This window comes from Coptis chinensis, chromosome 8, assembly GCF_015680905.1.
Source record: "Coptis chinensis isolate HL-2020 chromosome 8, ASM1568090v1, whole genome shotgun sequence".
Lineage (NCBI taxonomy): Eukaryota > Viridiplantae > Streptophyta > Magnoliopsida > Ranunculales > Ranunculaceae > Coptis > Coptis chinensis.
The window spans coordinates 57138958-57152955 of record NC_141463.1 but is presented as its reverse complement, the minus strand read 5'-3'; the positions used below and the strand labels follow the sequence as shown (position 1 = coordinate 57152955).

At 40.1% G+C, this 13998-nt stretch overlaps 3 protein-coding genes across 3 annotated transcripts; 1 reads left to right on the top strand and 2 right to left on the bottom strand.

The window, feature by feature from the left end:
* Positions 1-2277, bottom strand: LOC147482071 (uncharacterized). The gene is made up of 2 exons (XM_086579183.1): positions 1156-2277; positions 1-789 (listed from the first exon to the last, which is right to left on the bottom strand). Exons 1-2 carry the CDS (start codon positions 2275-2277, stop codon positions 1-3), a joined length of 1911 nt encoding a protein of 636 aa, XP_086435309.1.
* A 2220-nt stretch (positions 2278-4497) lies between these two features.
* LOC147482070 (uncharacterized) lies at positions 4498-5672 on the top strand. Its single transcript, XM_086577283.1, has 2 exons — positions 4498-5116; positions 5353-5672. The coding sequence occupies exons 1-2, from the start codon at positions 4498-4500 to the stop codon at positions 5388-5390; spliced, it is 657 nt and encodes a 218-aa protein (XP_086433409.1). The 3' UTR covers positions 5391-5672.
* A 5265-nt stretch (positions 5673-10937) lies between these two features.
* LOC147482069 (serine/threonine-protein kinase-like protein CCR2) lies at positions 10938-13851 on the bottom strand. Its single transcript, XM_086577487.1, has one exon. It carries the CDS (start codon positions 13569-13571, stop codon positions 11289-11291), a length of 2283 nt encoding a protein of 760 aa, XP_086433613.1. The 5' UTR covers positions 13572-13851; the 3' UTR covers positions 10938-11288.
* Positions 13852-13998: the final 147 nt, after the last annotated feature.

The window sequence follows — 13998 nt, the reverse complement described above, 5'->3', positions numbered from 1 at the left end:
CTAGAGAAGCACCAGAGCGCCCGCCCGCCTTGCTTTGCTCATCCCCATCCCCATGTGGATGGATCGTGGATCACTCAGGCGCTTTGCGCTGCTTTCAAGAGAGCCCAATTCTTCAGTGGCAGGAACTATAACTTCACCAACCATTGGGACATGAACAATGCCTTCGCCAACTGCTGGGAGAGGAGCCAAATCAGCCATAATAACAGCTTGGAGAGGTGCCAAATCTGCCAAACACTCCCCCTGGGACCAATTCCCAGGCACAGCTGAATCGTGAAAGAAAGCTTCAGATTCCACAAATCGGACATCACGAGAGACAACCAGTTTCCTTGTCGCAGGATTGTAACATATGTAGCCTTTCTGTGTGGTAGAATAACCAACAAACGCATATCGAGTAGCCCGAGCATCAAATTTATCTCGATGAATAGCTTGCAGATGCACATAACAGACACACCCAAACACTCGCAGATGAGAGAGATCCAGTGGCCTAGCTTTGAGCACTTCCAATGGGGATTTAAAACCAAGAACCCGACTGGGAAGACGATTAATCAAATAGGCAGCAGTTAAGACGCCATGAGACCAGTAGTGCTTAGGAACATTCATGCCCAACATAAGAGCACAAGTGGTTTCCAAAAGGTGTCTGTTCTTTCTTTCAGCCACGCCATTCTGCTGAGGTGTGCCAACAGAGCTAGTTTGATGAATTATCCCTTGGCTACGAAGATACTTAGGTAACATACCTTCACAAAACTCAGTGCCACTGTCAGATCTAAATATCTTGATATTAGCACCAAACTGGTTAGTAATCATAGTATGAAAATCTTTGAATACAGTCACAACCTCAGTTTTCGATTTCAATAAATATAACCATGTAGCACAAGATTTATCATCAATGAACAACACAAAATACTTATAGCCATCATAAGAATTAATGGGAGCAGGTCCCCATAAATCAAAATGAATTAACTCAAACAACTTATTTGACACAGAATTCAAGTTTGGAAATGATAAACGAGTTTGTTTAGAAAATTGACAAACATCACAAACATCATCAGAGTTTAAAGAAACATGCGGAAACAAATTTGACAGGACATGACTAGATGGATGCCCAAGTCTTTTATGCAAAATACGACTCTCAAGTAAATCACTAGTTTGACACACCTTCTTATGTGACTTCAACAAATAGAGTCCATTGGAATAAATTTCTTCACCAATCGTCCTCTTCGACTTTTGATCCTGAAAGACGACAGAGTTTGGAGAAAAAATGACATCACAATTTAACGAATTGGTAAGTTTTCCAACAGATAAAAGTTGAACAGGGAATGAAGGAACAACTAAAGCATCACTCTTGAGATTTTGATCAAAAAAATTCACTTGACCACTACCTAGAATGAGAACGGTGGAACCATTTGCTATGGAAATATTATGTTTTTCAGTTATGGACACAAAATTATGGACAAAGGCAGGGCAATTAGCCATATGATCAGTAACCCCTGAATCAATTATCCATGAGTTACTGTTTTCTGGCACAGTAAAATAGGCATGTAAATTACCTGACACATGAGTTGAGCCAAACTGACCTTTGCTAGAAGACATGGACTTAGTGAGTTGTTGGAGAATTTGACTCAACTGATGACTAATATCTGAGTTGGACATTGATGTCTCGGCAACAGCAGCATGCTCTTTCTTGGACAATTCCTTTTCATTCTTAATATGTGGATATAATTCCCAACAACGATCCTTGGTGTGCCAGTTCTTTCCACAATGATCACAGTGAGACGGTTCTCTTTTTCCCTTACCCTTTTCAAATCCCTGTGACTTCTTTCTAAAATCGTTTTCTGCAAGTAATACAGTAGATTCAGAGATTGAGGACTTTACCTCGGAGTTCATGGTTTTCTTCCTTGTTTCCTCCCTGTGAATAGTTGCACAAACAGCAGCAAGTGATGGAAGAGTGCTTTCCATTAGAATGTTGCTTTCCAGATTTTCATATTTTGGTTTAAGACTACGAAATACTGTGAAGATTTTATCCTCTTCAGCCCGTTTCAACAGAGTCTTCACATCAATGGTGTGTGGACGATATATGTTTAACTCATCCCACAATTTCTTCAAATTCCCAAGGTGTTCTGTAAAAAATTTCTCACCTTGTTGCAAAGCACCGATTGCGAGTTGAAGTTCAAACACACGGGCATAATTGTTCTGGTTTCCGTATAAATCTTTAATTGAATCCCACATCTCCTTTGCAGAATCAGATAAAGTAAAAATCCCAGCAATAGTAGACTCCATAGAATTGAGTAACCAAGATCGAACAAGCTGATCATTGGAAACCCAATTCTCACATTCGGCATCATCAATGGCAGGACACACCTTTGCACCATTAATGAACCCTAATTTCCTCTTTCCACCAAGCGATAGTGAAACAGTCCTAGACCAAGATATATAGCTCATTCCATTCAAGAGAACTGATGACAGCTTCCAACCAGGATTAGAATCAGTTTATGTTGTAACAGCAGACTTTGGGTTTGGTTTTGGACATAGTGTATTGTGTTTATCTAGATTGATTTAGAGAGAGATTAAGCGCTCCGCTCTTATACCATATAGAATTTAACACCTAATTAAAGAGACAAAACACAATGATTTATAGTGGTTCGGTGCCAATGCAGCGACCTATGTCCACGGGAGAAGAAAGGTTTTATATTGCTTGATTGATATTGGTTTTGTGTTACAGAGGTGTTTATATAGCACAACATGAGTGCATATTCGTGTCTATTGTTTCTAAAAGGATTGGGGATTTTTCTTTATAGAAAACATACAAATCTGACAAATCTCTGTCAAAACCGACTAGGGCACACTCCGCACTCATATTAGTCTTGCTCGAGGCACAACCCGCGCTCTTGCCTTGATGAACCTCAGACGATTGAGCGCGCTCCGCGTTCGCCTTTGCCTATCCAAGGGTGTGATCCGAGCTCTTGTCTTTCTTCTCCCATAGAAAGAGTTGGAGAAGAATTCTTGATAGCTTGAGAAGCTACCAAGACTTGCCTCCTGTACTTCTTATTTGCATTTGCGTGAGTTCGTTTGTCCATTCTATGACTGGTCTTTCTGCGTTGAGTCTCGGACACTTGATGCATTTTAAAGACAAACTCATGTAACATTTCTTTCTTGTCGTTTCACAGGATAAAGCTCTTGATGCTTTAGCCATTGAGGACAAAAGAAGGCAGTATGCTGCTGCTGAGAACTACCTCAAAGAAGTTGTTACATTCAGCACTTGCCACTACTTATGTCGTGTGTATTCTGTGTAATAAATTCTTTGTTGTTGATTTATGTTTTGCATGTTTTAAGTAAAACACGTCCGAGAAATGTTGTGAACTTACTATCTGAAAGAGTAGTGCTTTCTGTGGATGGTGTTTGTACTTTGTGCATACAAGTAATACATATGTAACTCATTAATAAAATTGAGTGCTCGTTTATTGATTCTGTCACTAATATCCTTTTTAAGCTCGGATACCATATTGGTCAACTCGTAATTGTAGATCATTTACTTATAAAAAGAAAATTACTAGAAGACATTTGATTTTGGAAAAGATGACCTAAGTGTGAAGTAGGGACAGATGATAGATCTGATGCCTTCGACATGTCATTTGTATTGAGACCACCCCTAGAAGTGTTAGCAGGGCTATTATAGTATTTTTCCTATATTACCTCTGTAATTACTTTATTACCCTTTCTAGGGTTTCTATTATGATTCTATAAATATAAGTGATGAGCTCTCTCATTCACTTAACTTTTACCTAAATTACTTTCTACATGGTATCAGAACCATTAAAGCAAATTGTTCTTATTGCAACCTAAGCTTCCGCGTTTTTTTTTTTTTTTTTTTTTTTTAACCAATCGCGAGATGCGATAGGTGTTGATCTAAATCTCAAATCTGTTTATTATTTTTGAGGTAATTATTTAATCGATATGACTAATAGCGATGATTCTACTATCTCGATTGTTTCTTCGGTTAGAACGGGTGAAGATGTCCAATCCTTCTACCCTGTTCATGATAATCCGAATTTGAAAGTTACCTCGCAGCTACTAGATGGTTTGAACTATGTTCGATGGGCACAATCTGTAAAACTGTTTGTTGGAGGCCGTGGAAAGATAGGATTTCTTCTGGGCACAGAAAAGGCACCTGCAAAAACTGATCCAAAGTATGCTAAGTGGTTCTCAGATGATTCTATGGTGAGGACTTGGTTGATTAATTCTATGCAACCAACAATTTTTGCTGGCTATTTGTTTACAGACACTGCATATCTTATTTGGGAATCTCTCCGTACAATATATTCTCAAAGACAGAATAATGCAAGGAGTTTCCAACTTTCCAATGAGATTGGAAATTTCTAACAGGGAACTAGATCTCTTGGGGCGTACTATGCGAGACTTCAATATGGTTGGGAAGAACTATCTCATTATGATAGTTTTATTGAATGGCCAGCTAATGCAGCAGAGATTTATGCAAAAATTATGGAGAAGAATCGAGTATTTCAGTTTTTTGCTGGGCTCAATCCTGAGTTTGAGTATGTTGTTGTTCATCTACTTGACAAGCATCCGTTCCCAACTCTCGACGAAGCACATGCATATTGTCTCTCTGATCAGAGTCGTCAAGCGCCTGTGCCTCATACTCCTGGTCTTCTGTCTGAGACTTCTGCTATGGCAGTCCGTTATGCTTATCCGCCACCACCGCCAGTTCCTCCACAAACTTTCCGGGCACCATTACCTGGGCTTTTGCCATTGCCAATGGCCTCTGGTAGTTCTCGTCCTCCAAACAAGAAGTGTGATCATTGTGGTAGATTTGGGCATGTAAAGGCAACATGTTATCAATTACACGGTCGTCCTCCTGGTTTTCAACCACCACGATCAACATCTCAGTCCTCAGCACACCTATCTACTGACTCTAGTACATTAGAGTCTTCTGCTTCTAGTGCTCTTTCTCCAGAAGAGATCAGCAGGTTCCAGCAATTTCTCTCTATGTCTTCTCAACCGGGACCTTCTCATGTAGGTAATTTTGCATCTGCCAATAGTGCTTCTACATCCCGGACTTCACCCTGGATTGTTGATTCGGGTGCCACTGATAATATGACTGGTATGTCTTCTCTTTTTCGGAATTATACAACTAGTTCTTGGAAACGGACAGTTCGTCTTGCCAATGGGGCTGAAACGCCTATTGTAGGGCAGGGTTGTATCCCAGTTACTGATTCATTTTTGTTACCTGATGTTCTTCATGTCCCCAAGTTGGCCACCAATCTTATTTCTGTTAGTAAACTTACCAAAGATGTAAACTGCAGTGTAACCTTTTATCCATCTTATTGTGTTTTCTAGGATCTGGTGTCGCAGAAGGTGATTGGCAGTGGATGTGAAGAGGATGGCTTATATGTACTGGATAGACCTATTTCTTCAATCTCTCCCCATGCCCTCCAATTAGAGTCTTCATCTGGTAGTGAAAATGTAAAGCGGGTGTTACGTTGGCATCACCGCTTAGGTCATATTTCTTTTGAGTATCTACGTTATTTTTTTCCATCTTTCTTTTCCAAAGTATCCATGTCAAGTCTATCTTGTGAGACATGTGAACTGGCTAAACATCATTGTAGCCCTTATCCATTAAGTAGTAATAAAACTTCATCTTTGTTTGATATTGTGCACTCTAATGTTTGGGGTCCTGCCCCGGTCACTTCTGTTTTAGGATTTCGCTATTTTGTGTTATTCATTGACGAATTCTCTAGGTGTACTTGGGTTTATTTAATGAAATTCAAAGATGAAGTCTCCTCCATTTTCCAGAGTTTTACTGCAATGGTTCATACACAGTTTGGTACAACAGTTAAAGTCTTTCGTTTCGATCAGGGTGGGGAATTTCTGTCTCATGGTCTTCGACAGTTCTGTGAGGCCAATGGTATTTTGCATCAAACCTCTAACACTCAGACTCCATAGCAAAATGGCAAATCAGAAAGAAAAAACCATCATATTCTTGATCTTGCTCATGCTATGTCTATTGGCATGAATGTTCCTTCACGTTTCTGGTCTGATGCTGTCCTTACGGCGGTGTATCTCATTAACTGTTCTCCATCTCGAGCTCTTGGCTTTCGCACCCCGTATTCCATTATTCATCTTGATCGTTCTGTTTTTCAAATCCCACCTCATGTTTATGGGTGTGTTTGTTTTGTCCAAGTCACCAGGTCTATCTCTAAACTAGATCCACGTGCCTTGAAATGTGTGTTCCTGGGTTACTCTCATACTCAGAAGGGTTATCGGTGTTATCACCCCTCATCGCGTCGTTGTTTCATCTCCATGGATGTTACCTTCTTCGAACATGCTCCATTCTTTTCAGGTGATGTTCTATCTCAGGGGGAGTGGTTTCCGGTACTCCCTTTTCCTCATGAGGATTCACATTTGGTTCCTATTTCTTTTCCACTTCCGATGAGTGTTCAGCCAGAGCCTATAGTCTCCCCTCCAGTTCCACATTTGGTTTCACCTCCTTTACAGGTTTATACTCGTCGATATCCAGGGCGCCAACCTTCTCCACCAAACTGCCTGACATCTTCTGCTTCTCCAGGTTCACCACTTGTCACTGATTCACTTTTATCAGGTATTGAGCCATCTCCTATCCCTTCTGTACCAGTTACTATTGATGTTGATTTACCGGTTGTTGATAGAACTGATACTCCACCTATTGCTATTCGGAAAGAGAAGCGTACTGCAGGAATGCCAGCTAGATATGCTAATACTGTAGCTTATTCTTTCACTAATTATACTTCAGATCATCGTTTGTCTCCTAGTTACAGATCTTTTCAGGATTCTCTCTCATTGGTTGATATACCACGTACAGTGGCAGAGGCGTTGGCCCAACCTCATTGGAAGGCTGCGATGTTAGAGGAATTACATGCATTAGAGGTCAATAATAGTTGGGTCTTGGTTTCTCTTCCACCTGGCCGTAGAGCAGTCGGGTGTAACACGGTGAAACAAAACCCAGATGGAACAGTTAGTAGGTACAAGGCTCGGTTGGTTGCTAAGGGGTATGCATAGATTCATGGGGTTGATTATTAGGAGACCTTTGCTCCCGTGGCCAAGATGAATACAATTTGAGTTAATTTTTCTCTTGCTACGTCCAAGTCATGGCCCCTTTTTCAGATGGATGTGAAAAATGTCTTTCTCAATGGGGCTTTACAAGAAGAGATGTATATGTCTTCACCACCTGGTTTCCGTTCTTCTTCTACTTCAGGCTTGGTGTGCTGGTTGAAAAAGTCTATCTATGGGCTTAAGCAGTCTCCTCGCGACTTGGTCAGGAAACATTTGTCGCGACCATGACCGCGATATGGATATGTTCAGAGTCAAGCTGACCACACCTTGTTTCTTCGACACTCTGGTTCGAAGATTGTTGTATTGCTTGTTTATGTGGACGATATTGTTATTACTGGCGATGATGTTCAGGGTATTAGTGACCTGAAATCCTATCTCAGTACCCGCTTTCAAGTGAAAGATCTCAGCCCTTTACGTTACTTCTTTGGGATTGAGGTTGCTCGTTCTAGTTCTGGTATTTTTATCTCTCAGAGAAAGTATATTCTTGATCTTCTCTCTGCTTCAGGGCAACTTGCATGTCGTCCTGCTGAGACACCTATTGAACAAAACCATCACCTAGCCGACTATGATGGGGAGTTGTTGGACGACATTGGTCAGTATCAGCAGCTTCTTGGGAAGCTCCTCTATGTTTCTCTTACCCGTCCTGATATTACATAAGTGGTTGGAGTTCTCAGTCAGTTTATGCACAAGCCGTGCCTTCCTCATCTTGATGACTATTAGGGTAGCCGTTATCTCAAAGGATGTCACGGGCGTGGCCTTTGTTTGAGATAATGGTCATTCTCGGTCGAGGAGTGGGGATCCGGATGTCGACTATGCGGGTTGTAGATCGATCGTCGATCTATACGGGTATTGTACCACTATTGGTGGTAATTTGGTTATATGGCGGAGTAAGAAACAAGATGTTGTTTCTAGGTCCAGTGCCGAAGCAGAGTATAGGGCGATGGGCCAAGGTGTATGTGAGCTGATATGGCTAAAACGTCTTCTACGAGACCTTTATCTACATGTCTCTCTTCCGATGACGCTTTACTGTGACAACAAGTCTGCTCTTAACATTTTGGCTAATCCTATGCAACATGATCGTACCAGACATATAGAGGTTGATCGGTACTTTCTACGTGAGAAAGTGACTTCTGGACAGATTTGTGTTTTATATGTTCCGACGTCTCAGCAGTTTGCGGACTTTCTTACGAAGGCAGTTAGTAGTGGACTATTTTCAGAGGTTTTGTCCAAGCTGGGTATGTGTGATATCCATAGTCCAGCTTGAGGGGGTGTGTTAGCAGGGCTATTATAGTATTTTTCCTATATTACCTCTGTAATTACTTTATTACCCTTTATAGGGTTTCTATTATGATTTTATAAATATAAGTGATGAGCTCTCTCATTCACTTAACTTTTCCCTAAATTACTTTCTACAAGAAGTAGGTTGGTGTAGAAACTTCAAATTGAATGGAAAATAGAATTCGTGTTGCTGAGATATAACACTGTAGTTACCTCGCATCGGTTTGTTGGTTTGTGTGTGTGATTGTGTGTAAGTTGGTTAAGAATTTCTAATTCAGTATATGCTCCTTTCCAACATCAAGCATCTAAGCAGGATCCGAGTAATTGTTAAGTAACAAACAATCTAGGTGGAAGGGCAGGTCCACAGTGTATGAAGAAAATTGTCCTGACAGATCAACTTGCTGCGTGCATTGGTAGCACTTCCTTCCTTTACAAGTCGTCCTGTCCGAGTTGTACTAGGACAGAACGTATGTTAATCTACAAATTAAAGTTGATAGATAGAATCTTTCTTAGAGCATCCTTAAAAGTTGAGTATGGGATTTAATAACCACTTCAAATAGTTATCTTATTTGTTTCTGGTGCATCATTCTTCCATTGTTAAAAAGGAAATTGACTTCTGATCAAAAGTGTCCATGGTTAACTTTTTAATACATAAGACATGTTTTTTGGCCTCAATAATGTCAAATGTCTCTGCTGTGTGATTGAAGATGCTAGTAAACGATAGCAGTTGATCAACAAAATAAGATAATATGGATATGCTTGTTTATCTGTAGACGATTTCAGGTGGTTTTGAACTATAACAGACTAACAGAGTCTGCTGTTCCAAGTACCACTAAAACTCTACCTAAAATATTAGAGTTCAGTGAGAAGTGTGCTGCCATTTAAACCTTCAAAGTTTTACCTATATTTGCAACGAATCGATCTAAGGGTAGAAACGCTTATGAATTGAACAACTTCAAAGATTCCTGCTAATTAGTCCTAGCTCAAATATATCGATTTACATGGGAAATTATGCAGGTAAACAAGAACAATCTAAGTTGCAAATGTACTGCACATGCAAGGGTTAGACCACCTATCCTACAACATATAATCCCAGTGGAACATTAAAGGTTGCTTAAAATCAAGTCCTCTTTCTTTTATAAATTGGATTAACTAGTATTACCCCCAGATGAGCCAATTAGGATTGCCCTTTACTAGATGGAGAAATTAGGGTCTTCCCCCTACATACACACACAAAAAAGTCAATTTGAGTTTACCTTGTTTTTTTTGTGTGTATTGGGGGGAGACCCTAATTTCCCATCTAGTAGGGGATCCTAATTGGCTCATCTAGTAGGGATATTGGTTAACCCTTCTTTTATTTTTTCTTTTGGTATAAAGATCCGTACTCTTTAGATCAGTAATTCTTTCTAAGGGCTTATAGATTATTATGCTGGTATAGATTAAGTATGTATTAACTTGCAGTCTTTAAAGATTCGGTATTATGTATTATAAAAAGGCCAATTTGTCAGTAGTTTTTTTCAGTTGCATAGTAGGGATTTCCACGCACTCTAAACAATTTTGTTTCAATTGACTCGAGAGAATCCACAAGATACTTTTGTACGTCAGAACATGTACCAGAGAGGAATTGGAAGGGTAGGTTGACTATTTGATCTCCCCAGTTTGGAACATCTCATGTTCCAATTTAGACTTACTAAGTGTAGACAGGACTCAAAAAGGACCCACGTTTAACTTCAGCACATCCATTGAATCCGCAGTGTTGCAACTTGCAAGTACTAATTATTCAGGTCCCAGACAACTCAATGTTGAATAATATGGGGTTTATTATCTGACATGGTGCTGTATTAATGCATATTATCATGACCGGTCAGTCATCATTCCTACAACTGTACGTGATTAACATGTCTGTGATAAGGTTTAGCGGTTTAGCCAAAAGCACAAACAACTAAATAAAAAAACCAACTGACAAACTAATAGATACTTGAAACCTTGGCAGAAATAGCTCTTAGCCTAATGGTAAAAGAGACTTGATGTTTACACTGCCTTTGATTTTGCAATCAGTGCCTCTGTATATTTTTCAAAGGTGTCCAACTCACAATTTCTTTCTGCTTTTGCAGTGCATTAGTTTTCTTGAACAGGTTACATAACTATTTCAAACAATAAGAACAAGTGTATTCTGATGAATCTAGAGTTATTTTCCACGTTACTACTTGATCTTTGGCGATTTTTTTTTTTTTTTTTTTTTTTTTTGCTAAGTGAGCTAACTTTTGTATTAAGAAAAAAAAGAGGGGGGGGGGAGTAATGTACAATGTGGCTGTGAAGCCTACAAAATGCTTTATAAAAAGCACTTCAACACCCAAAACAAAACCATCTAACTATCTAACAATCCACTATGGAGTGGTTTAAGATAGTGAGCCTAAGATTGCACTGTCGGAAAAATCCAACTTCAAGCCAATGCGGGCTTCCTTCCTCTAGTTTAGGCTCTGTAGCATTGGCTCCCTCCATAGCTACTTGATCTTTGGCGACGCAAACTTGGACTTATGTATAATCAAACATGCTTTAGTACAGTAGTGTATAAATTTCACTGAGCAGCAACATGGTACAGAAGTATTCATTTTGTTTACAATTTTATCCCCCAGAAGATTACAGCACGCCAAATGCTTACGCAGATGGTGAAAGGCCCATTGAACTCTCAATCATCTCGCTTGGAAAAAACTAAGGCAGAAATCTTGCCTGCTTAGCGCTAAAAATATCTCATTTGTGAATTCCAAAATAATTTAGCCAATAAAATGTACAAGCTTACAACAAATATACACCAAGAAAGAGCAGAACTCACTTGAAGCTACTCATACGCAGATTGTTCCCTTGGTCCAATAGAACCAAGAACCCAAATGGAGGATCAAACTCGCTTACAAAGTCAGTCCGCACTTCACGGTCTGCTCCAACCACATAGCTAGACCAGACATTGTGGGACGCTCACTGGGCTCGTCTTTCAGTGCAAGCTCAGCTATCTCGGCAAGTTTGAGCAGAGGTTCCACATTTCTTGGAAGTGCCACATTATGATCAAAGAGAGCAGCCGCCCTACCCTGCTTGATCAAGGGAACTGCCCATTCGACAATGCCAGGAGGCTTATAATCATTGTCATAAGCTTTCCTTCCACTGAGAATCTCCAGCAAAACTATGCCAAAGTTGTATACATCACTTGCTATATCTCCATTTTGCTCCTTATTCCCAGTACTCAAAAGACCAAAGTCTATTCGTGCCGCCCAATCAGAGTCCAAAAGAATATTTGAGGCCTTGACATCGCGATGTACAATGGGGGGAACAACATCCTTGTGAAGGTATTCAAGTCCCTTTGCAGCCTGCATTGATATCTTCAACCTGACATTCCAATTTAGAGGAGATAAACCGCCATGAAGATGATCATGCAGTGTGCCATGGGGCATGAACTCGTAAACAAGCAATCTTTCCCCCATCTCTATGCAGTAGCCCAACAAGTTCACTACACTCACATGGCGGATATTGCAAAGGATCTCCAGTTCTGCTTCAAAGTCTCTACTACTTGTGTGAATTATTGTTGCCGCATTGGCCCTCTTCACTGCGACCTGCTGTCCATCAGAAAGAATGGCCTTGTAAACAAACCCATAACTTCCCCTGCCCAGTTCATTGAATTCCTTGAAGCCATTGGTAGCGTCCTTCAAATCTGACAAGCGGAACACTTGGGCAGTCCCAATAGATGGAGCCTTTGATAGAGGGAGCTGCAGCTCAACAGTAACTTCGTCTTCTACTTCTGGCTTGCCTATACAAAATGTACAGTGTTTTTTCCCTTGTTCTTCCTTGTTAGTCATGATACGGGGGAAAATTAACCACCCAATTAATACCAACATAAAACCTGAAACTGAAGATCCAATAATGACTGCTAGTTTCTTTATTTGCTGTCGTTCCTCGTGTTCTATCGTAGATGATGAAGGAAGTCCACATATATTCCAACAAGAACTGTTCTGACAAAGTGAACACGATGTGCATAATCTATCAGCATTCTCACTACATACACTAGAAGGAAAAAATCCAGCAGAGCAATTTGATCCACAAGGCAAGCACATCCTCAAATCTTTCCGAATGCATAAACTCGTCAGATCTGGCACACTAAGGATGCTAGCATTGAAAGCAAACTTTCCCTCACCACATGAACCAGAGGTGCAAAGGCCTGGACTACACAACTGTAATGGAGGATCATAATCAGGAGGTGATGGCTTCTGCATTCTCCAACAATCAAGTAACAGGTCGTCTTCGCGAACTCCACATGTAATAAAATCCGACGAAGCAAGTGCTAAAAAACCAGAATTCTTTGGAATCAGCGAGGCGTCATGATCACCCCAACATTCGATCCCATGATCATCTTCACGAATTCCACAAAAATGACGCGAGCCAGCAGTTACAGCGACAAATTGCCTACCAAGTGGTGGGCTCCTAACTGAATCAGCCTCACCCCAACATTTGACTTCACCTGAATCTTCTGATATTCCACAAATGGATCCCCTACTAGAAGCTAAGCTTACGAAATTTTCCGAATTCTCCGAAACAGCCAAGTTTTCAGACTTTGGACCCCAACAAACAATCCCACCTTCTCTGATATTACCGCAACTAAATCCCTCACCAGAAACAATTTTGCTTAACACAAGGTTGCTTATATTAGGATTAACAAACTCAGACTTAGAAACATATTCTGAACCGTTTTTCAACATTGGATCTATTTCCCAACAATCTACAATGCCAGAATCAATATTTGAATAATAAGATCCTCTAACAGCACATACATGATTCTTTCCAGCAGCAATGTGAGAATAAGCAGTATTTTGAAAAACCAGTGGAACTAGATCTGTACCAGAGTTTACTGAGTTCCAACAATACAATTGCGAAGTATTGGCTACAAGTCCACACATAAAACCTTCACCACCACTCAAAGCAGCCATAGAAGGAAGAGAACTAAAGTAAGCGGAAGCAGAAGATGATGAGTTATCTTTCTCCCAACAGAATATTTCTTGTTTACCACTTGCATCAATGGAACAAAAGAACCCCTCGTCTCCAAATGCCGCAGCAATCGTACACATTGATCCATATCCAACAACAGTGTTGATGATCACCATGAATAGTATTAGGAGAAGAGGAAGTAAGAGGTTTTTGAGTTCCATTACTGAAGTGGTTTTGACTTGAGTGTGGTTAGATTTGTTAACAGATTCATGCTGCTGTTTCTTGTTGGCTGGTGAAGTTGTAGTACCTTTTTTTTTTTTTTTTTATTGATAAATGGAAATCATCTTGTGAAACAGTTTCTGATTTTTAAAATGCGAAAATGGAGGTTTACTAGTTTTACAGTTTTGGTAGACCGTTAGAATATGAATTTCATAACCAGAATGTGTTCAGTCTCAGCGGTTAATATGAGGATTGTCAAATTTGATGTGGTGATGAAGTCATTTTCACTCATTTGTTTGTTTGTTTGTTTGGAATTTTTGGTCTGAGACCAGGTACCTACCAAGGACAAAAAGTTCTGTTTCTCAAATAATTACTGACATCCATAAATCACAAACAACTTATTTGAGTTGCACTGATTGCAAGACCAAT